Here is a 22,415-nt window from a genome sequence, read left to right on the forward strand (position 1 = left end):
GGGTAACGGTGTGGATTTCAAGAGAAGGAAATAGTAGTAGGCCTGGGACGGCAGGCGGTCAGGTGTGGAGATGAGACTTGGAAATCTGCGGGAACACAGCATGGCCGTAGCTGGAGCAGGAGAGCGTTTTAAGTAAACGGGAGCTGTCTTTTTGACTCTAGGGCACTTAACCGGGCCGAGGATGATGACGATGGCGATGAATTTCCACTGCCTGTTCTTGGCACCTGATCCGCGAGGGCCGCCGTTGTGGGGCATGCATGCAGATTGCACTGTTACCGGTGGGAGCGTGTTTTCCGGACGACTGCTAGGGTAAAGACAAGGTTCAGTAGACGCCAAGACGTGTGTTGGTGTCGTAGCGAGGGTGCAACCCGTCTGGGTGATAGTCTGAATGATCGGGCCGCGTAAAAGTTTAATTCACGTGAAATGCATGGATGGGTGAAGGAAACGGAGGAAGAAGGGAGGTTGACGTAACCCGGTCATATATATATATATATATATATGTCTCTTGACACGTGCATATTGGAAAGATTTTTCTCAGTGTACTTCTGCGGACTGCTATTGCCAGACTGCGCGATTTACCTTCTCCGTGTGTGGTACCTGGCTTGATTGAGTAGTGTTCTCGACTCCATTGCCGTGCCTGCGTTTTGCCGGCTTGCTGTTCGCAGCTTAATAGCTTGCTCATGCGAAAGGAACTCGCACTTTCTTATTACACAAATAAACTCAAAATTTGTGCACCGAACATACCCAACAATTCTGGACAAAAGGATTTTTGAGTGGGAAACCGTTTATGAACGCAATTTATCCACATAATGCAAGAATTCACTACAACATTCAATATATCCTCAGATCATCCGACGGCAGTCCTGCGTTTTTTGCTTCTATTAACGTTTTTGCTATCTTCAAAAGCATTCCCCATTGATTTTATATGGCAGTCTTAACTCTTCGATGAGATCAATGGAAACATTTTAAATGTAAGATTTTTCTACATATGCGAAGAATGCATCATTACCTTCAATATTTCCATAAGAGTATCTTACAAATTTCAAATTTTAAAAATTTTTGTCGGAGAATGTTAAGCATGATGCATTGGGGAGGGGAGGGGGGGGGAAGTGACCAAAAGTAAAAGGAACCCCCCCCCCCCCCCCCCCCTCCAAGTTACGACCTATGCCGTGGTATGTGGGGGCGCCACTTGACAAAGCCCTTCTGGTGTCGAGACATCCGGATTCGTCTCGACACCAGAAGGGCTTTGTCAAGTGGCGCCCCCAAGCAGAGTGACACAGGTCGGAACCTGGACGGGGCTCTCTTAATTTAAGCCCACGATGGTACGTAGGCGTAGGCTGTGCATGGATGTCTGCAAGCGTATCTTCTGTCGCCAGAATGATTTCTGTGTAGAAGGTCCAGACTTATGGTACATGTGTCTGCTCGGAAGTCCGTCCTCAGTTTTGCGCCAAAATCCATTAGGTATTATTGCAGGCTCGGTACGTCTGTGAAGAAACTAATAGCTGACGTTGCCGAAGATGTGGCATTGGAGGCATATGCAGAGTAAGTGACCCTGAAATGAACGGTCTCTTCGTCAACCGCACGGTTTATTATTTTTATTAACACCACATCATTGTAATAGAGGCATACCTGCCGCAGATTCACGCGTGCTGACAAGATGATACAGTGCAGCTTGTTTTAATTAGGCAGCTTAACCATAAGCCCGCCATGATACGCAGAAAAGAAAATTATATATAAGTTTTTGGTTTCAAGAACCATCAAACAACCAATCAACCACTAGTCGTCAATTTTGGTGACGGCAACGTAAATGCAGCGCTAGAAAATGTCATGCAAAAAAAAAAGGTAATTTTTTCTTGAACTTAAGTATACGAGTCGTCATCGTACCTCCTTGGATACGGTGCATCTGTGCACCTTTCGATAAATGTGGCATTCTAGAGTAGTTCCTCGGACGAGTGCTACCGAGAGAAGTGTCAGCAGGCAGCGCCCTCTGGCGCCCCAAGAAGAGCGTAGTATATGCACGCCTCTAACGCGGCACTGACAAATGAACGAAATCCGAATGGAGTTGAGGCAGCTTCTGGACGAATTTCTGCGTTTCATAGCAGTCCGCACAACAAAAAAAAAAATCCGGTTTCCTGTATTCTCTGCTGCTGGGAAAGTTTGCGAATGCGCGTGCAGTGATTTCATTTCATTTATTTTACCTCAGGGCTTTCGCATCAGAGAGGAAGTCGGGGCATTGAAGCAAAGTAAAAAATAAAGCACACTGTTCAAGAGAGAACGCGATAAATTAGAGTAATATTGAACACTATCATACTGTGAGGGGAAAAGGCCCCCAGCAGGTTCGAGCGTCCTCCGAGGTGGGGCCCCGGAGGATCCATAAAAGTCGTCCCAGACCGAGCACGTCCGTAGATGTAACAAAAATGGTTTACTTAATATAGGAGAGCAGTCACTGATGGGTATGGAGCTGTGCGGCCGAGGGTCGAGGAGTGGCTCCGGTGTGAGATTGCGCCGCCCGTCGCCAGAAAGGCGCCGGGGCCAAGTACCTCCGTAGGGCTGTTCTCCCTGTGGTCGGAAGTCGGGCGCGGAGCACCTGCACCAGTGGCGCTGACGACGCACCAGAGAGGAGACGGCCGCCCAGGTCTGGACACCCGGGCACGGCCTAGAAGGAACCCTTTCTCAGCAGGAGGTCCCAGCCACGGGACGGCACGCGCGACCGGACAGCAAGGCCGGTAGGATCCCCGGGCAGGCAGCACCTGCCTGTGCCCGGCACGGCGCCCGCTCTCCGAGGCAGCAAGAGGCAGGCGGGAGACAGGAGACAGCAGGCTCCTGGTTGCCCTGAACTGGGCAAGGACAGCTTCCCCAGGCCTGGTCACCCGGGTCCAAGAAACCGTTCAGCAGTGACCTCGCCTGCTCCGTTGCCCGAGCTCGTCTCCTCGCGCCGCTTGCCCAAGCTCGTGTCTCTCCTTTTTTTCTCTTCTTCTTTTCCAAGCGAGCGTCAAGCCGCCGCTAGTGATGCAGGGCGCTTGTGGCATCACACATACCAATTGGCCGTTATCCAAGGGTTCCGTTAGCATATCAAACGCATAGACCCGGGAAGTACCCTGTTACGCTCTATCGGTGCTCATATGAAAGCCCCCTTTGACGTATTGATTGGTGACATGTCATTTTCGTAACGTTCACTCGGAATGTTGGTTAAAACAGTCACCGATGCCGCCAGCTGAGTCACCGCGACCAGGATGAGTCAAGCAGGTGGGTTCTATTACAGTGAATACCACCGAATAATTGCAATGGCGATATAAACAACGCCACCAATGACGACGGAAGCACGGGAAATAGAAATGGCTTCACCGAAGGCGCTTTTGTCTTTTGAAAATCCACCTTAGGGCTCTTGAAATGCAATGAACGTGCTCTAGAGGCTTTATATGACCAATTTTCGGAAACACATAGACCATGTACAATATCTTCATCAATGCCCATGTAACGGAACACTAAAGGGAACTTCGCTTGTCTCTGTATGTCATCAATGTGTGGCGTAAACTCAGTAGGTCTTTATATGACTTTTCATTTGAGCCCCAGAATCTCTCTTTATTGATGTAGTGCAAAAATATAGCAGACTTCTGAAGACACTAGCTACTTAAGCCTGACATCACTGAACTACGATGTCGTGACGCGTAATGTCTCCAATGCCATTGATAGACACCCTCCGGATTTTGCTCATTGTTTGGCCCAGGTGGGGTCATCTTACGCAATGCTCTGTAAAAAAAAACTCCGAATAAACTGCTGCCATACGTACTTATAAAAAGTATTTTCTCTTGCGGAAAATTTACTAGGCGACCGTCCAAATATGCTCGCAAATTCAGCGCCTGCTAGTAATTTAACCTCTCCCTGTGATGTTGAGGCGTCTAAGTGTAGAGCCGTCGAGAAAATTCGCAGCATCTTTACGTTGAAGTGGCGCTCTTGCGGTTCGCCTGACTCTTGTGTCCTGTCGCTTCGGCTTCGCGGGCGCGCAACTCAGGCTGTTCACGTAGTCGACGCTCGCGTTCGCGGCAGCTTTCCCCAAGTTCTTCACAGTAATGCTTCGGCCGGCTTGTCTTTCCAGACACGCTGGCGAGCGACTAACGACTCGCTCATTTGTTACGGGCCGTGCGCCACGAGCCACATACGCCGTTATCCTGTGATGTCAGAGAAATTTCGCTTGTCGGTGCCAACCTTGGAGTGGAGCAGTGATATCACCAATAACGTCACCGACTGCTCTGAGTGCTCGGGTGTAACAGACGAACTCTTTAAAGCGATTCCGTGGGAAACAAAAAAAAAAGGTTCAAGAGGGGCAGTATTCACTGTAAATAACGCACAGCTACTGACTTTCAAGTTTCCAAAGCAAATATAGGCTGCATAGCATCGTCTTCCTTTTGAGCCACCGTAAGGCTTTTGTTTGGGCGTAGCTTTTCACTTTAAGCATATATTTTATTTTCTTTTATGGTGGCATGAAGGTATGTTCGTCTTCTAGCTTAATATTCATACTTCTATGGCTGACTAATCACGCCAAGTTGAGCTGTCGCTTTTAGTTCCAAATTGTGTTCAAATACATAATTTTGTTCACACTCCGAGCAAAGTTAATCTGCTATTCAGCTTCTAATGGCACTTACGCTTGCTGCATGCCGCAGGTCTTGTACACCAAATCAGACTGAACAAGGCGGCAAACCATGCGTTTCGTAACGGTAAACGCAGTCATTTTTCCGGAACTAGACAGCACTACGATATTTATCCACGTTATACGATGACTGGCGATTGTGTACCGCGAGTGCGTTCTGGCTGTAATTTTCGGGAAGGAATGAAGGCAGGCAGCCCGCTCTTTCAAAGCTTCCAAGATCAACTCGCGTGGGGCAATGACAGTCGCCTATCCGTGCGGTGGGACTCCATGACGTCCTGCTGAAGCTCTAGATTTCGGACACAAATTAGGAAGCTGTCCTTCTCACTGTTCTCAGCAGGCGTGGCGAAACAAGCGCAACATCAGCGCCGCCACACGGCAAGGCAACCGTTCCGGTGCATGCGAAGGGGCCATGTAACTTTTGAAATGCACTGTATACTTATGAATTAGGCATGTCAGGAGAGCAAAAGATTCACAGGTATTGGCAAGTAGCTGCAAAAGGTTGCTTGGAAGTTGCAGGTTTTGCAGGCGACGGTCTGTATATACAGCGCGCTGTCATGAATGCCCTTATCTGTAACCGAGAACTTTGTCATAGCAACATGGGTCCGGAGGAGCAAATTGTAAGTTGCGGGGTTTAGGATCCCGAAGGGAAACATGGGCTATGGGGCACAGCGCAGTAGAGGGCTCCGGATTACTTCCAACTACCTGAGTAGTGCTTTAACGTGCGGCGACATCGCACTGCACACGGGTGTCTGCTGCGGCCGGGATTCGATCCCGCTGCCTTGGGGTCAATAGCCGAACTCTAAACCCTCTGAGCCACCGCGGCAAGTCAGGCGCGGAAAACAAAGTGAGGAATGGTTTCTGTGTACATATGTTTGGGCATGTGTATTTTTACTTCGTTATAGTTTGTAAATAGCCTTTACCTCCGCCTCTGCTCCGTTTTCTTCCTTGGGCCACCATTCAGGCTCCCCGACAAGCATGCAGCAATGTCCCCATATTGTTTTTTTTGTTATATATATATGCATGGATGTGTGAGAGGAGGTGGCTGTCAGTGCGACGGAGGACAAGAAGGAGCTGAGTGGAAGTGCAGTGGGGATGGGAGAGAGAGAGAGAAAGTAAGCGCTTTTATCAAACGCCCTTGCTGCATTGCGCATGCCTCACCGGCAGCATTGCACGTACCGCACCGGCTGTGCCCCTATAGCTTTCGCCACAGCGGCGCTGCTGCAGTAATAGGGAAGGCTCCATAGGCATTGAAAAAACAGTTTAGAACCCACTCGATCCCGTGAAAGTGCTGAGGGACACCAGGCTGCGCGGTGCCCCGACGCGTCGGCGGTGTTGGTCCGGCGCGCTCGTTTAGCCCGGAAGAAAACCAGGCTACTGGGACACTGCTAAGCGTCTGCGGTGCCAGCTTCGCGCCATGCTTTCCGGGCTTTTGAGCAGTCGACGGTGAGCACTCGGCCTAGTGCGCGAGAACGTTGTTTCACTCGAGCGAAGCAAGTTGAGCACGCTGTGTGCGCCGAGGATGGATTTATGGAAAAGTACGCGCCTCTCTTCCTCCCACGTCAAGAAATTTTCTACGACAGAAAAAGGCAATTATGCTGCATTGAAGCCCATTTTCCCGATACTTCACGTAATTCATTGTGCAAATAGGACGACCCATATATGAGTTGCTATATACCCTTTACTCGACGCCTAAGAGCAATCAACATGCCTGCCCGCTCTTTATTCTAGCGTACAGCAGTCGGTCTCGGAATTTGTCGGGGGCTTTCGCTATAGTACAACAGTGCGGCTTAATGCGCTGCGCGTTTTAAAGACACCGCACTGCACATCTACAGATTGTACGGCTTCTCGACAGAAGGCGTTGTATGTCAAGCACGCCCCTTCCAATTCGCTGTGATCGGCCTCAAACACGTGGAAGTGTTTGAGCGTGTGCCACTGGGTTCCTTGTTTTCTTCTCGACTTTGAAGAAGAAATAGTCTCTAGACCTGTATAGGGATAAAACCAGAACAAATGAATATTTTACGCAAGCATTTACTGACTGCTCGTGCAGGTTAACTCGTTTATTTCTTTTAGCATCATCCCTTAGGGAAGAATCATGCTCCGATGCGTGCTGAATCCGGGTTCGCCTTGGTGTCGAGAACACCTATAGTGGGCAACTGTTTCTTTTTTCCTGGTGATCCGGTGTGAGTTCCATCAACGAACTGACTGACAGAGCAGAATACAATGTATGAACTGCCTTCATACGTGACTTATAGCTTCAGAAAAAGCAAACTTCCTCCCAGGCAGGTAGATGCGTAGCAGATGCTACGCGAGGAATATGTTGCTGAATTTGAGAACATATTCCACGAGACAGGCTCGCGACCGCTGTTTCTTGGCATATGTCTTGTGCATGCATGCAGAGACCTCGCCCCTCTCCTCACTGGACTTGTTCCAGCGCGCTGCTCCTGCCACAGCCTGCATGAAACCTGGCGACACCCTGCAAATTCTTCCTAATGTACGCAACTTCGTCGCAGCAGTTTCAAGCCGCGAGAGAAAGAAATGCTGCAAGTGCTTGCAGTACTGACAAAAAGAAAAATGCATCTGGACGTGATGCCGCGCGCCTCCGCATCCGAATTTTCAAGGTCGCTCTATCACTTCATGGTGCTTGGAGGCTGAGCTTCGTCTGTGGCCACTTTCGTGCATGATCTCGTCTCAGCCGTCTCTTTTCAAACGCATCGAACTTTGGCAGCGTCGTCTTTCAGTAACTTCGGCGTTGACTTAACAACACGAGCAGGTAAGGATACTTTGAGTTTTTCTTTTTTCTTATAAAAAACAAGAACTGCGCAAAAAATGACGGAACAAGAGGGAAGAACCACACGGGACGAGCGAAGTCGTACTTTTTTACACAGTTGTGTTTTTTTTTTCTAATGTCGTACCAACTAGCCCTCACCGCACTCATCTAGGTTCATTTTACTGTCGTGCAATACGAGAGCGGTGCCTCTCTGACTCTCGGTGGCGCGCTCGCCCCTACTATGTCCCGTGGGAAGCGCATGTCTGATTACACGATTAGGTCCTTCCCTCCTCTGCGCCGAGCTACGCATGCGTTCCCATTTCGGGCACTCGTTGTGCCTCGTGAGTGCTTGCGGTGAGCATCGCGTGGCGGTAGCATGCTGGACGGTAACGATAGCCATCTTGGCTCTAAATTAGAGGAGGATGAAACTTGACTCTTGGGGCTTCGTCGCGAAGTATGTACCATGCATCGGGTAAGTATGGACTGTGTGGCGCAAGTGCGTTTAAAGTGCGCTTTCAAGTGTGTTTGGGGTGCCTCACTTTCACTGCACCAACTGAACGTACTGCCGACGGCATGCTTAACACTAACACGCGATCCCATGGCTTGGGCTAACATCATCGCCTCTGAGCGCTGTACGCTGCGTCCGAAAGCAAGCTGCACGGTGCGTTTGCGGTGGATGACGACAGCGGGTGGCGTGCAGCTATCCTACCATAGTCTCGGACCCACCGGCCGACGCTCAGCGGCGATGACATTAGTCCCGGCCACGCGGTCGAGTGTTCGTGTTAAGTGTGTGGGCGGTGGTGCTGGGCCGTTCTTCACAACTCTTAGCAGGAGCGCATCCCCGGTAAGGTAGGCTCAGGGACGCAATCCTATTGTTGCGTTTTCGCCGCTCAGTGGAAATGAAACGTTTGGTTTCACTGCGCGTACTGTCTGGAAGGAAGGAGAATCAACTCAATCTTGCGTCTATCAATCTACCCTCCGTCCTTTGTCCTCATAGCCCGTGACATAAAAGACGCACGATCCGCGTCAATTAAGCAGCAGGGATTGCTCAAAGATGCTACAAACTTTTATTTCTTTCTCTTGAGTTTGTCTCTCTGCTCCCATTTTATTTGATTAGAGGAAATGCCAACCTTCTTTCACTCTATCTGCTTGGCTTCTACCCTAGCACAATGCGGAACCGCATGATTTTCCAAATAGGTTCATGTCCCCATGTAAAAGCTCGACAAGGCCGATATGTATAATACTCGTTTAAGTTTTCCCTTTCTTTTTATACGGCGTCTCTCATAGCCTTAGTCGCTTTGGGACGTTAAGCCCCATAAACCATAAACCACCATAAACCCTTTCTTTTTAATTTGTTGCCGCGAGGGATTCTTGCTTAACTAAAAGAAAAAATGGAAAAGAAACATGATTATATCCTTTGTGCCAAAAGTTATACCTGGCCTTTGAGACTCGCTGTAGCGGAGGTGAGAGAAATGATCTCAAGCATCTCGTGTTCTCCAACCTGCACCGAAATACTAGTATACGTGCGTTTTTGCACATCGCCTGCATGAAATGCGGTCGCCGCAGTCGTGTGCATCCACGGTCTTATGCTCCACTGTCATATGCTCTGCAACAGGCTGACATAGCCATTTGGCGACCGCGGCGGGTTCCTTTTGCCGAGAAGTGTAACCATATTTTTGGCTAAATTGTTGTGGCGGCAATCACGTCAGCTCGCGACAGATTTGAAAGCATAGGAACACTGCTGTGAACCCTCCTTGCCTAGCATGACAGGAATTGTGTGGTTGAGGAATTTTCAAAAACAGCTCGCCGCGAGATAACTGAAGTCGGCATGGGCGTTATATGCATCGATGACGGCCGTCGTCGGTCCAGCGTTTCTATCGGCATGAAGGAGAAAGAAAGAACGAGCATCCCCAACCTTGCGCCAACGTAAACTAAAAGGAGCAAAAACAAAAGGGGGGGCCCGCGTCGTCTGCTTCGCGCCCAGCTAAAAAAAGCAGCCGAGTTCAAGAGCACTCGATGTGGCGCCACCAAACGTGGACCTCGGCGTCGCTCTAGGAGCGAGAGTATCCCGCCTCTCCCGTTCAAAGAGAAGGAGAACAAAACGGAGGCGGGGCCCCGGGTCCGAGCCTGGCGGCGCAGCGTCGTCTGCTCCGAACGGCCCCATGCATTGATTTGGAAGGTTCCAAAAGGAAAAAGAAAAGCGTCCATCTCGACTCCTGGAGCCCGGTAGAGCCGGGGAAAGTTTCTTTTGCAGTCCTGACAAGCGTCCAATTTGCCTCTAAACACGTTCGCTGTCGGAAGCGAGGACTTGCGTGCCGAAAAAGCGCCGCGAACGGACGGACTCGTTTTCCCGCGCGGACAGACCGCGGGGCGAGGAGGCCGCGCGGAGCAACACGGGCGCGCGTGCGCGGTGCATTGCAGCAGCGGTTCGGACGCCGGTGGGGCAGATCGCGCGAGCACTGCGACAGGACCGTTGGTCGCCGCTGGCTGCTGGTTTCGTCGTTTTCGGTGCGTTCTGGGGCGCGTGCCCGTGACTCGGCGTGCTCAGCGCGTTCAGACTGATTCCGGGGCGATCTGACAGGCCGGCGGGCGCCATGCCCGTGGTAAGTTAAGCCGGCGTGCACGGTCGACGCTTCGCGTTCAACATGGAAGCTGCATCGACGACAACCGGAAAGTTCGAAGTGACGCAAGTCACAACTCCTGACTCGCTCGCCGGTCAGAACTCTACACCACTGTCCCCGTCGATCGGAGATCAGGACTCGGACCCGTCCACTGTGCGCTTGATCCCAGGTAAACGTTGTTGCACCCCTGCCGGCCGATCTGCTCGCCGCGGTCTTTGTCTCACGCGGTCACTTCGTACTTAAAATGCGCGCTCACAGCGTACCACGTTTTGCCTTCGCAAGCGCCGCTGCAAGCTGTCTTCATGGCACAATGCCGGTGGGCACTAGATCGGATGCCATGGTCAAGATCAAACCCGAATGGTGCGAAAAGAGCAAAAAAATAATCAGTGGCGTTAATTTTTTGGCGGCTTTGTTTTCGTTTTACGTAATACGCTGGACCTCTGCTTGTTATGCTCGAGCATAAAGGTGCTCGAGCATTGCAGTGCAGTGCATTTTGTGCCTAGTGCTCTTGCTGCTGTCTGACCAGCAACGTCAGATGCCACACCCTATTAATGCAGTTATTTGCTCAGAACGAAAACCTCGAATTGTTAGGACGCTGGGCAAATTGAAGTAACGCGGCTTTATTGCGAGAAAAATGGTGAGGGGAGAGCTTTACGTCGTTCTTCTCACGCGCACCTCGCGATGATGCAAACGTCGGCACTGGTCGCTTTCGTGCGATTCCTTCAGCAGATTTATTTGCATGCAAGTGAAACCGAGTGTTCGCGGTCAACCAAGTGTACTGCTAATGATGATGCGTGCAGTGTGACGTGATGTTTTGAAAGCGAGGTGGCCGCTGTAGTCTCCTTTCTGGCAAATATGCTTAAACCGGGCACCTTTGGCTGTGCATCATTCGATTTTCATCAGCATAGTTCAACTCATTTTGGCGACACAGGTTCGGCTCCAGGCGTAGGCGGCTCTTTCTCTCGGGAGGCGATTTGAATTGACGCCAGTATTTGGACTGCGTCGGACTACCGGTGCATGGCTGTGCGAGCCCGCATACGTACCGTACTTACAGCGGACTGCAGCCTACAATCTGTCGTTTCATTACGGGGCTACTGCACTTACCGCTATACATCGTTGTTGGACTGAGTTCCTTTTCAACGCGCTTGAGTTGACGGAAGTGGATGCCAGCAAGCGCACGCGCGGAAGCGCACTTTTCTGCGAACCAGCCGTAATTTATACCGCGTAACAGATATTTTTGGTCGTTGCCATTGAGGCGGCGTCTCGGTTTCATATGATGCGCGGCGCCGGCCATTGCGTAAGCCGGCAGTGTAATGAAACATAATTGCGGTGCGCTATGAAGCGCACTGGGAAAGAGGCGAGGAGGCAGTGGCCGGCGGGATTCGATCTGAGCTCGCGAACAGGTGTTACAAAAACTCGCTTCAAGGCGCGCCCGTTAGCTGCGGAGGAGCACCAATTTGAGTGTGTGCCGCCTTTGTTGGAGCTGCTCGCTATAGTTTTCTTTCCTTGTGTTTACTTTTTTTTTTGTCTGCGATGTTTGCTATTCCGCGGGTATGCATGCTGCCTATCCGATACATGTCGAATACATCGATGACACGAGGCGCCGAGTGAGCCGCGTTTCCCACGGATGGATGGCAACCCCAGGTTTGCTGACGAGGTTCGGCAAGTCTGTGCATGTTGTTCGTGAGCGTGACTGGGCTTTTATTGGGGCTACGACACTCCACATGATGTAATGATGTCATTGCGCACAACTTGCTAAACGTCCGTATTTCATTTCGTTTCGGAGCGCGCGTAATACTTCATGCAATCGAGCGCGCATAGGCATTTGGATTTTCCGCTATGATAAAATGCAACATTAAAATAAACAGCAGTTGTTAGCACTGGGCCATGGTCCGCGACGTTCTTTATTAGTCCGCTGGCTGATCAAAACAGTAAACGAAATCAGATTTCTAACGTTTGACTATGTTAAACAAGACAGATATCAAAATTGTCGAGCTTATGATTTTTTTTATTAGCTTCTTGTTTAGGCAACAAGAAAAGTTTTAAGTACGAACTACTTTTTTGTCGTGGAGAAATTTTGTGCGGCGGTCCTGAATGTGGGCGGAGCTTCACTGCAGGCTTCACCATCAACAGCCTGACTACGCCCACTGCAGGGCAAAGGCATCTCCCAAAGCTCTTCAACTGACCCGCGGTCTTGTGCCAGCTGCAGCCACCTTATCCCCGTAAACTTCTTAACCTCATTCGCCCACCTGACTCGCTGCCACCTCCTAATACGCTCGTCTACTCTCGGAATCCACTCCGTTACCCTTAAGGACAAGCAGTCATCTTGCCTTGGCATTACGTGCCCTGCCACTACTCATTTCTTCCTCTTCATTTCAACCAGGATGTAATTAACCCGTGTTTGTTCCCTCACCCACTCCGCCCTCCTCCGATCTCTCAACGTTACACCTATCATTTTCGTTTCCATATCTCGCTGCGTTGTCCCCAGTATAAGTTAAACCCTTTTGGTTAGTCTCCATGTGTCTGCCCCATAGGTGAGTACCGATAAGGTACAGCTGTTATATATTTTCCTCTTAAGGGATATCGGTAAACTGCATTACTTAAGTTTTATCCGACTGTAGCACAATCGCTTGCTTCTCCTATATGCGCTTCGCCATCGGCGGCGGGCAGAAGGGAGGCGCACCGCTTATCCGCACTCGAACGGTATCCGTTCCACCTGATCCAGTGCCCGGGCTGAGTCTAGGCTGTGTGCCAAGCCGACGCGTCAGCGCAGGCCGATACGATACGCGACGAGCCAGCGCTTTCCGCGCGGCAAGTTGATGCCCCTCGCCTGGCACGCGTGCCCGCAGTCCTCTGCGAGCCGTTGTCGCAAAGAAGCGCCTTCATTTGTTGATGCTTCTTGGGGGCCACTCTTTCCCTAAGATGTCGGGCGGAGTGAGCGAACTATATCGTAACGATGTGCGAATTTCGCGCATCTTTATCATCTTACGCCGCTTTCTGCCGCGCCGAAGGTTGTGTCAAATCATGCTGACGATGACCGCTCCGGAGATAGAGTTATCATTCTTCGCGTGCTGCACGAAAGGTACTACAGCCATTGTCTGGTTTGGTTTGTTTTATGGGGTTTAACGTCTCAAAGCGGTTAAGGCTATGAGAGTCGCCGTAGTGGAGGGCTCCGGAAATTTCGACCACCTGGGGTTCTTTAACGTGCACTGACATCGCACAGTACACGGGCCTCTAGAATTTCTCCTCCAAAGAAATTCAACCGCCGCGGCCGGGATCGAACCCGTGTCTTTCGGGTCAGCAGCCGAGCACAATAACCACTAAGCCACCGCGGCGGCGGTACAGCCATTGTCAAACATATACAAACCATAGAGCTTGCTTCTAAGCCGTTTGATGAAGCTTGTGTAGCATTGGAGGGGATGAGGACCAGAGTTGCTGCCGCCTTCTAGACATTCAGAATGATATAGCCATGCTTAATGAGCGATGATAGCAGGCCCAGAAGCAAATCCGGTAGGCTGTATATCTTTTTTCCTGTTGCAGCGATAGTGTGAAGGTGCAGTCGGGTGCTCTGGTAAGGGCAAGTTTTGTGCGCATGCGCTATTTTCAAACGCCATATGCGCCAGTCCCTGCACTGCGGCCTGCGCACGGTGGGCGGCACTTGTCGCGCTTTTACAGTTTGTTGCGAGTGTCGGAAGGCAAGTGACGTTCCTTCTTCAGTCTTTCCGAAAACCGCCGTTTAACCGAGCTGTCGAAATTTTCTGTATGAAACGATCTATTTGAGCGATGCTGCGAAGCTGTCGTAATACAGCAGAACTCCTCTATACTAAATAGTTCGGCACCGAGCGGAGTGTTCATTTTACCATGGAGTTTCGCAATAAGGGAAGCCTCTCTAAAGCCTAACTCTCAGCCGGCAAGATTGGTTCAAGAGTAAGCAAAAGTTTGATTGGCTCATTAAGAAGTGACGTGAGGGGAAATACGTCAGTCAGTTTCCCCGAAAAAGCTGGTTCTGTGCGGCGCTTTCCATAATTTTCGCCCGCACTAAATTTAGCTATCTATAAACAGTGCCTAAAGCCTGCGCAAGCTAATGCCCCATAAAATCGAGTCTAGATCCGCCGTTTTCACTTTCTACTTGTATAGAAAGTGCGCTCTTTTCTCGTTTTTTTTTTTCTTTTGCTCGGCCAACTACTAGTAGGTTTTTTTCAGTTCACTTATCGATGGTGAACTCTTGCTCATAAATGCGCACACGTCACGATAGAGGCACTGTTTTGACAGCGCTTGCAATAAGCGGAATTCACTGCTAGCCGCGACAATAAAACTCTTGAGCTTCCAACTTTTCCCAGTCTTATAATCCAAGCCGGCGCATTCCTCCAAATGGCGGGGGGGGGGGGCGTGGAGCTTAGCTGCAGACACGGCGAAAAATGAGAGCTAATCCGAAAGTTCAGAAAAAAAAAAGAAAACACGGTTACGATACGTGAGTAGCAAACCCAGTTTAAACTCGAATTTACGAAAAAATTTTTCCCCGAACATTAGCCTTTTAAAGTGCATACTCTCCGCCTCGGTGGCTCAGTGTCGCTCGGCTGCTGACCCAAAAGACGCGGGTTCGATCCCGGCCGCGGAGGTGGAATTTCGATGGAGGCGAAATTCTGGAGGGCCGTGTACTGTGCGATGTCAGTGCACGTTAAAGAACCACAGGTGGTCGAAATTTCCAGAGCCCTTCACTACGGCGTCCCTCATAGCCTGAGTCGTTTTGGGACGTTAAACGCCTATAAACCATAAAGTGCATTTACTATTGATTGTATGATCAAATGTGGGCTACACTTACCTCTTTATTTACAAAACACAGAGACTGGCTCAAGCAGAAGGCTTGCTTTAATTGACCACCGAACCTGACTTTACGAAGCTTTCGCGTAGAAGGTAGGCAGGGTGAAAGAAAAATTGCCACAGATATTCTCGTGTGCACATGCACGAATACGAAGGCCAAACGCTGTCAGATTACAGACAGCTCAGCCTAACAGCTTACCTAAAAAGTTTGCATGAGAGGAACCCTTCTGGCACGCCGTGTATGGCCGACGTAGCACTCACGCATGCGGTGATCTTATTTCCACAGAGACTGTCATTGCTATCGAGAGTGTGGTGGATAGGGCGTGAAAAGAAACGAATATGGTGTCGGTGATCGTGATACGCAAATTGTGGTGTTCAATGTCCTGGATCGACACATCGGCTGCTATTAGGAACACCGTAGTGGATTAATTTAGACCACCTGGGGTTCATTAACCTGCGCTGACGTCGCACAGCACATAGGCGTTCTCGCATTCCGCCTTTATCGAATTGCAGACCGTCGCGGCCGGGATTAGATCCCGCGACCTCATGATCTGCAGCCGAACGTAATAGTCGCTGAGCCATCGGAGCCGGTAATCACGGCATGCGTTGAGCATGTCGTGTTCAGAGCGTTCAGCTCAAGCAATGTAGTTTGAAGAAACCACTTCCAGATCCCGAGGCATCTTCGCCAGCGTGACGGAGCCCCGCCAGGCGTGAACTCTGGCGGCTTCATCAGCGTCGATGCCACGCTGACGTGGATGTGGCCAACGCTTATAAACGTAGCGGTGCCGTCCTTGCCGAGCGTGTGAGCATATGCGTAAGCGCCCCGCCGCGGTGGCTCAGTGGTTACGGCGCTCGGCTGCTGACCCGAAAGACGCGGGTTCGATCCCGGCCGCGGCGGCCGAATTTCGATGGAGGCGAAATTCTAGAGGCCCGTGTACTGTGCAATGACAGTGCACGTTAAAGAACCCCAGGTGGTCGAAATTTCCGGAGCCCTCCACTACGACGTCCTTCATAGCCTTAGTCGCTTTCGGACGTTAAACCCCCATAAACCATAAACTAAACCAGCATATGCGTAAGCATCAGTGGGTGGGTGTATGAGCGATGCTGTGAATTTAGAAAACCCATTCGGTAGTCAGCACGCGTCCCGTCTCTTCTTCTGCTGTTCAGATGGCCTCACTGCAGCTTTGCCATCGATGGGGCGCAGACATATGACGACGAGAAGCTTTGGAGGCTGCTCGCCGGCGAGGAAAGGTGTTAAAAGATTAAGATACGGCTACTTCCGTTGACTGCGTGCCAACAGCTAGCCCGGCCGTCGACCCCATCAGGCGACTTGCTTTGTCTTGGGTGGGAATTGGAAGAGGAGGTTCTTGCTGCTGTGGCAGGCTACGAGAACTTCTTTCTGCCTGTGCTTGCAAACTCAAGAGAATGCCTAGCCAAACTTGTTGCTACGTACTCGAACAACGGAGAACAGCTCAGAGCCGGGACAGTAAGAAGAGAGGGGCTCAAGCGCTGTGTGCTCGTCACTTGTTGCGATCCTGTCTTCGCACCTTTTTTAAATGTCCACGCTTGCGTAATGTCCACAGGGCAAAATAAGCGATTTATTAGCTAAAAAATAAACGTGTAGTTTCCTCGAGAGGTTTTCGTGTTTCTCGATATTGCGAAATTCTCGATTTTACAAAAGTTCGGACAATGGGCGAGCTCTTGTGGGGGGTGTGTGGGCTTAGTCTGTAAAAGCGCTAAGCGTCAGTGGAAAACAAGTGCTCGGCATTATTGAAGCATCCAGTTCTTTTACTCACAGGACAGAGAAAGAGGGGAGAGAAAAGGAATCGGCATTGCTAATGCCGAACCTCGGTTGGGAGTTTAATAAAGTTTAATTAGTTTATACGCCCCAAAGTGCCATGTGCTTCGCATTTTTAATTAAAAAAAATGAAGCAAGCATTGTTTTAGCGCGTGTAAAAAATCGACTTATCCAGCCTATCCGTGTGAAACAGCAACTTTTTTATGTGCTCACGTCAAAAGCTTCTTCAAAGCTGCGTATCTTCACTGCAAGCGACTACGCATAAATTTCGGTGAACCACTGACATATAAACTAATAAAACTGGTCAAATATTTAGGGGAATCTCCCAAGGTGGAGTATATTTGTAATAAGGGAGTAATTACTCATTCACATCCACCCGAGCGCAGCCATACGGCTACAAAGGAAAGTTATGCAGGTTTCTCATAAACTTCGCAGTTAAAGAAAAATTCGTCCTGGTCCGGGGTTCGAACCCGGGACCAGGACGAATTTTTCCTTCAGTGCGAAGTTTATGAGAAACCTGCATAACTTTCCTTTGTAGCCGTATGGCTGCGCTCGGGTGGATGTCAGTGAGTAATTACTCCCTTATTACAAACTAATAAAACTAAATGGAAGGGATCGGACATTTGTGCTTCTCCACGTACAACTGGAAACGCACTGTGCGTTTGCGGATAAACAATTTATCCGTAAGTTCAGTAGGAGATATGGACAGTCCATCGGCTGTAAACGCAAGTGCTTATTACAAAGTCTAGAAATTGACCTATTCAACGGTATTCCTCTCCAGCGCCCAACTCAGCTTATCAGAGAAATGTTGCAGCAAAGACTGCGTTGTCCTTGCCAGCGATGAATTGTGCCCACGGCACGAGGACTGCTCTGATTGTATACAACTAATAAAAACACTTCAAATAACGAGTGCCACGCAAGGGGCAACGTTTGACGGCCGCAGCATCGGGTCGACCTTCCCGTCAGGGATTGCCTTGCCTCTTAGCTCGCCAAATTCTGTTTTTCTCGTGCGCCGCCGAATCGCGAATCCCGGTGGCAATTCGAATACACTCCTTTAACATCATTCAGACCTTTTTCAAGTTTTTGTTTCTCATTGGAAGCGTTATTCATGGCTCCATCATAGCGGCACCGGTGTGAAAGATGGAATTTTACATGACGATGATGTGCGTCAAGGTAGCTATAAGTAGACACGTTTTCCCAAAAGGCATTGGACGAAATGTTTGTGGTGTTAGTTCAGTACCTGTCTTCGCAACAAGACTTCCTCTATCTAATGAAAGAGCAGTGAGTTCGAATGCCTCCAGGTGTAGCAGTTTCCAGCGCCTTTGTGAGCTGACTGGCACTGTGCGCTACAATTTCAGCGTATAATCATGTGACGAATGTCGCATGTTTCCACGCATGCAGCTTACTGAAAGCTTTTACTTCGAATCATGCCTCTCCTAATGGCCTCTTCCGGTTCTAGCTCACTTTTTGCGGGCTCTGAGCTCGTAAATGAACGTTGTCGAAACGGCCTACTTCTCAGATTTTTTGACAATGCGCATTCACAAAGCATCAGAAGGATGCTCTGTCACGAGGCATCGTATGTGATTGATTTGCTTTTAACACGTGCTCAAAGATCGGGCCACAATGACATGAGGAATAAAAGAAAACCCACTGTGTTGTATTAAGGATTTTGACTGCCACAATGCACACGTGCTATTGGGGAATAAAAGTGGGGCCTTGAGTTCACTGAATGAGCGTAATACTTCGCACAGGCATGGTCAAGTTCTCTGCATCTATGTTAAGGTTTTTTTTTGTTGATTCCGAATATTAATAAAGGTTTGCTACATGACTCTTCGACGCTTCGGCATGTCAGCCCAGACAGCGTGATGCGTTGACTTAAATAGAACTACCTCTGTGTAGGAGGTTGAATTCGGTAATAGTTGTCAGTGACTCCTTCGCTGTAAAGTGCCGTGAGGTATATTTACGGTTTAGTTCAAAGTCGATGAGTGTGTAATTAGCTAAAGGGATTACATAATAAGTTTTGATGTGACTCGGCTACAGCTTTTCAGGGTTGGAAAGATGAATTATATACTCCAAAAATATTTCTCTTGTGGGCACCAGGAGGCGACATTTTTTACTTAGCTTTCTTTTCCCTTTTTACCATTAGCTGGGGCGCCTATGACGTCAGTGAGGGTCGGCAACCAGTGTCGCTCACCGACTCTGTTGAAACCGAGCGTGACCTCTGACAAAATGGCAAAAGAACGGAAAGGTGGTTGCAGAGTACGACGCGCTCAAATTCGGTGCTTAAATTTCTACCACCTCCTCTCTTTGCGAAGCCGGGTATGTGCCAGGTTTGTTTAATTCTGCGAAATTGCGTTGCTCATACTGGTTTGCATCAGTGGGTGCCATTGTTTGCTTCAGGGCCATTTAAATAAGCAAGCACGTTTTCTTTTTTTGTGATGCTTGTTTAACCTGCACTCCCACTTCTAGGTGATACTTGAGCAAATAAGTAAAACGACTTGGTCCAATTGCGGGTCGCTCAAATGGCAATTAGAGCAATGACGTTCTATGCTGTAAGCGAAAATTGCCTCAGTGAAACTCAAAAATCCCTATTTCAGGCCCTTTCTTTTTTTTTGCAGCAGCAGCTTGAAAATACCCCAATTAGGAAAAAAGAAAATGGGAGAATTTTGGTTCTTAAAATTCCCCAAAACTCGGTAAAATATTCCCTTTTCGCCTGTGTTTACTCTTCAGGTAACCTGAAAAAGGGAAAAACCCGCCGCGGTGGCTCAGTGGTTACGGCGCTCGGCTGCTGACTCGAAAGACGCGGGTTCAATCCCGGCCGCGGCAGCCGAATTTCGATGAAGGCGAAATTCTAGAGGCCCGTGTGCTGTGCGATGTCAGTGCACGTTAAAGAACCCCAGGTGGTCGAAAGTTCCGGAGCCCTTCACTACGGCGTCCCTCATAGCCTGAGTTGCTTTGGGACGTCAAACCCCAACAAACCAAACCAAAAAGGGAAAATTACCCGAATGGAACGTCACTGCTTTAGAGATCGGCCTCGGGAAAATACTTCAGAAGACTGTTGTGTTCGCACATCACAGAAGTGTGTGCATGCTTTAAAAGGAGCGTACTGAAATTCTCGTTGTTCTGAACGTGTAGTTAAAGAGCTGAAAAGAAGAAAAAGCAAAGATGATCAAAAAATTCAGTATATGCGGGACAAACGCACCTCATCAAATAAAAAAACGAGCAGGCGGGAACGCCTATTTCATTTTGTTTCGTCTTCGTCTGGCTTCTCGCTGTAGCAGCTCTTAGGGCAGGGTGAACCGACTGTGGCCGGACATCGTCGGCTGTTACGACATCTTTCATCCTGCCGAAGTCATTTCTGCGTCTAATTTTTCGTGGTCGTTAAATACCTCTGGTTACCTGTGAACTCTGTTTCACGATCCAGATTTCTTCTGTTCTCAACAGCCAAATTTTGTTTTCTAGTCCGAAACGCTAGGGATATTTCGGCTTTCCCTTTCAAAATGTTTCCCTGTTTTTCTGCAGTTTCATTTGGCGCGAAGCAAGCGTTCCCTCTAAAGACTGAAATAGAAGTCGTTTCTTGAAACAGCCACCAAAAAGCACTACATTTGCTGGCCCTGTTTTGTCTACTATTGTCTGTGTGCAACCTTTTCTGATATTCGCACGGTACAGACGCGCTTACGTGTCAAGGTCCTGGTAGTAGTAACTAGTAACAGGTAGTAGGTTCTAGTAACAGTAGTTGTAAACAATGAAGAAGGACAAAGCGGAAAAACTGGTTCAGTGGCACCTTCATATTTTAGCCTGTTAATGTAGTTGGCAGGATATTCAAGATGATGGTTATGGACGTTTTTATTATTATTATTATTTTTGTTTTTGCTGGCAAGAAATGCGCATTAAGAAGCTAATGATGTTGAAATTTAAGAGTCTTAGTGTGCGGCGTGCTCCATACTACAATTGTTGTTCGGTTAGGCAAGCTAGAGCTTGTTAATATCTTCAGCTGTGGTTCTGTACGTTGAGAATATCGCGGAATTGACGCTGTTTCCCAGGTTAAGGCGTTTCACTCCGTGGCGCATTCAAATTCGCCATTTTCGATGTAACCATGTTCAGCTAACGGTGTTAATTGTGGTACTTTAACTATTTTAGCTTAACTATTATTATTATTATTAGGAAAATGTGTGCACACCAAGGAACCAACCTTTAGTATCGTGCTAGGCGGCGTACTTTTGTTCCCAGAAAAAACTCTTGTGTGACAAGAGCTGGCGAACGACGTTTTTGCCATTAAAAAAAAAAAAAATAAGAAACTTTTGTGACGTGCACGAGAAGTACTAATCCGCTTTTCTGCCTTTCTTGCTGCGAAAACGTCAACTGTCCTATTACCGCACGCAAGTTAAGTATATTAACGTGTATAATTAGAAAATAAAATGTTTGTCGTTCTTGCTTAGGAATTCTGCATATATCATTAAGCCATCGGGGCTACTGCGGTTTGCCTTATATTTCTTTCTTTTTTCAGACACTGTTCAGTTTTTTACCGCATTATAAAAATGTAAATGGTAAGTTTCTTCACGAAAAAGTCATTTCTTGAAATATATGAATTTTGCAATTCTGCCAGTTTTTAAAGGCAAATAAAATAAAGAGAAATCATCAGTGATTTCCTTAGGCTATTTCACAGTATAAAAGTAAACCTTCTGTCTTTCTAGGCTTGCAAACAAGTAATTTTTACCACTTGAAGGACTCCCTTTTCTAAACCACGTCATAAATCGTTAGCGAAGAAGTTGCTCGCGAAAAGAAGTTTTAATTAGCGAAGTGGGGCCAACTATGAACGGTAGATTAAAAATAACCTGGTCTTGCTTGTTTGCCTTCGTTCATTTACGCCTAAGAAATTAAAAGCCGCAAACTGTTATTGCCATGTACACCGCCGTGATAGATGAAGCACGCTGCATTGTTCTACGGTGCACGCCGAAAATTAATTATTGCGGTGTTTAGGATGGCATCTATGACAACGAGAATGATGGGACCCGGCAAGACGTAATGTGATGGTTGAAAAATGCGACGGTTGAAAATCTTTTTCTCTCTTAACGATGTGAGTTGCCATTAAGTTTCTTTAGCTATGGGTGTATTCTTTCATTTCCGACGGTACAGTGTGACAAGCGCTTTCACTGTAATCAAAGATTGTGAATGGCGTAGACAGAGTGGAGGGAGTGTTCTTTTTTTCTCTCCTACTGCGAAGTTTCTATGGAAGCTGTGTAGTTTCGCTTTGTAGCCAGACGGCTGCGTTTGATTGGATGCTTAAGAGTAATTGCTCCAATATTACAAATCTACTCCACCATGGGGTATTCTCCTAAACTTCGGACCAGCATAATAGAGGGATGCACTGTAAGGAGTAACCCGCAGCTAATTTTTATTCGTGGGGAATACGAAAACTGTATGTACCGAGCCACAACCGCGCACATAAAGAAATGAGATGAAATTCAGAAAATGTGCACACGTGCCGCTACGCCGCATGGAAGAAACGCATCATCGTGCCATGTAAAAGGACTATTTATTCATTGCGGTCATGAATACATAGACCAAACGGGGCGGTGTGTAAGCATTCGTTTGAGAGAGCACAAAAGTGGTCGCATTTGACCTCTCCTGTGGATTAAGAGGCGCTTAGCACAGCGCTTGGACCATCGCCCTGTTTTGAACGGGCTCATATGCCTTTTAATGAGAAGATTAAAGAAGAAATCTGCGCGACAGTAATTTACGAGTAGGCTTACCGAATAA

The 22,415-nt window shown here is 48.5% G+C and overlaps 1 protein-coding gene across 2 annotated transcripts in view; it reads left to right on the forward strand.

Moving 5' to 3' along the window:
• kcc (solute carrier family 12 member kcc) overlaps positions 1 to 22,415 on the forward strand; it is a 288,496-nt gene that overhangs the window by 46,558 nt on the left and 219,523 nt on the right. The window contains exon 1 of one of the 2 annotated variants that reach the window (XM_089580432.1): positions 9,588 to 10,205. The exons of the other annotated variant lie outside the window; for it this stretch is intronic. Coding sequence (XP_089436558.1) covers positions 10,061 to 10,205 — 145 coding nt within the window. The 5' untranslated portion in view covers positions 9,588 to 10,060. Of the gene's footprint in view, positions 1 to 9,587; positions 10,206 to 22,415 lie in introns of those variants that run through there. 2 annotated transcript variants of the gene reach the window in all.

This window comes from Amblyomma mixtum, chromosome 3 (genome assembly GCF_055824585.1).
Source record: "Amblyomma mixtum isolate Tamu chromosome 3, ASM5582458v1, whole genome shotgun sequence".
NCBI lineage: Eukaryota > Metazoa > Arthropoda > Arachnida > Ixodida > Ixodidae > Amblyomma > Amblyomma mixtum.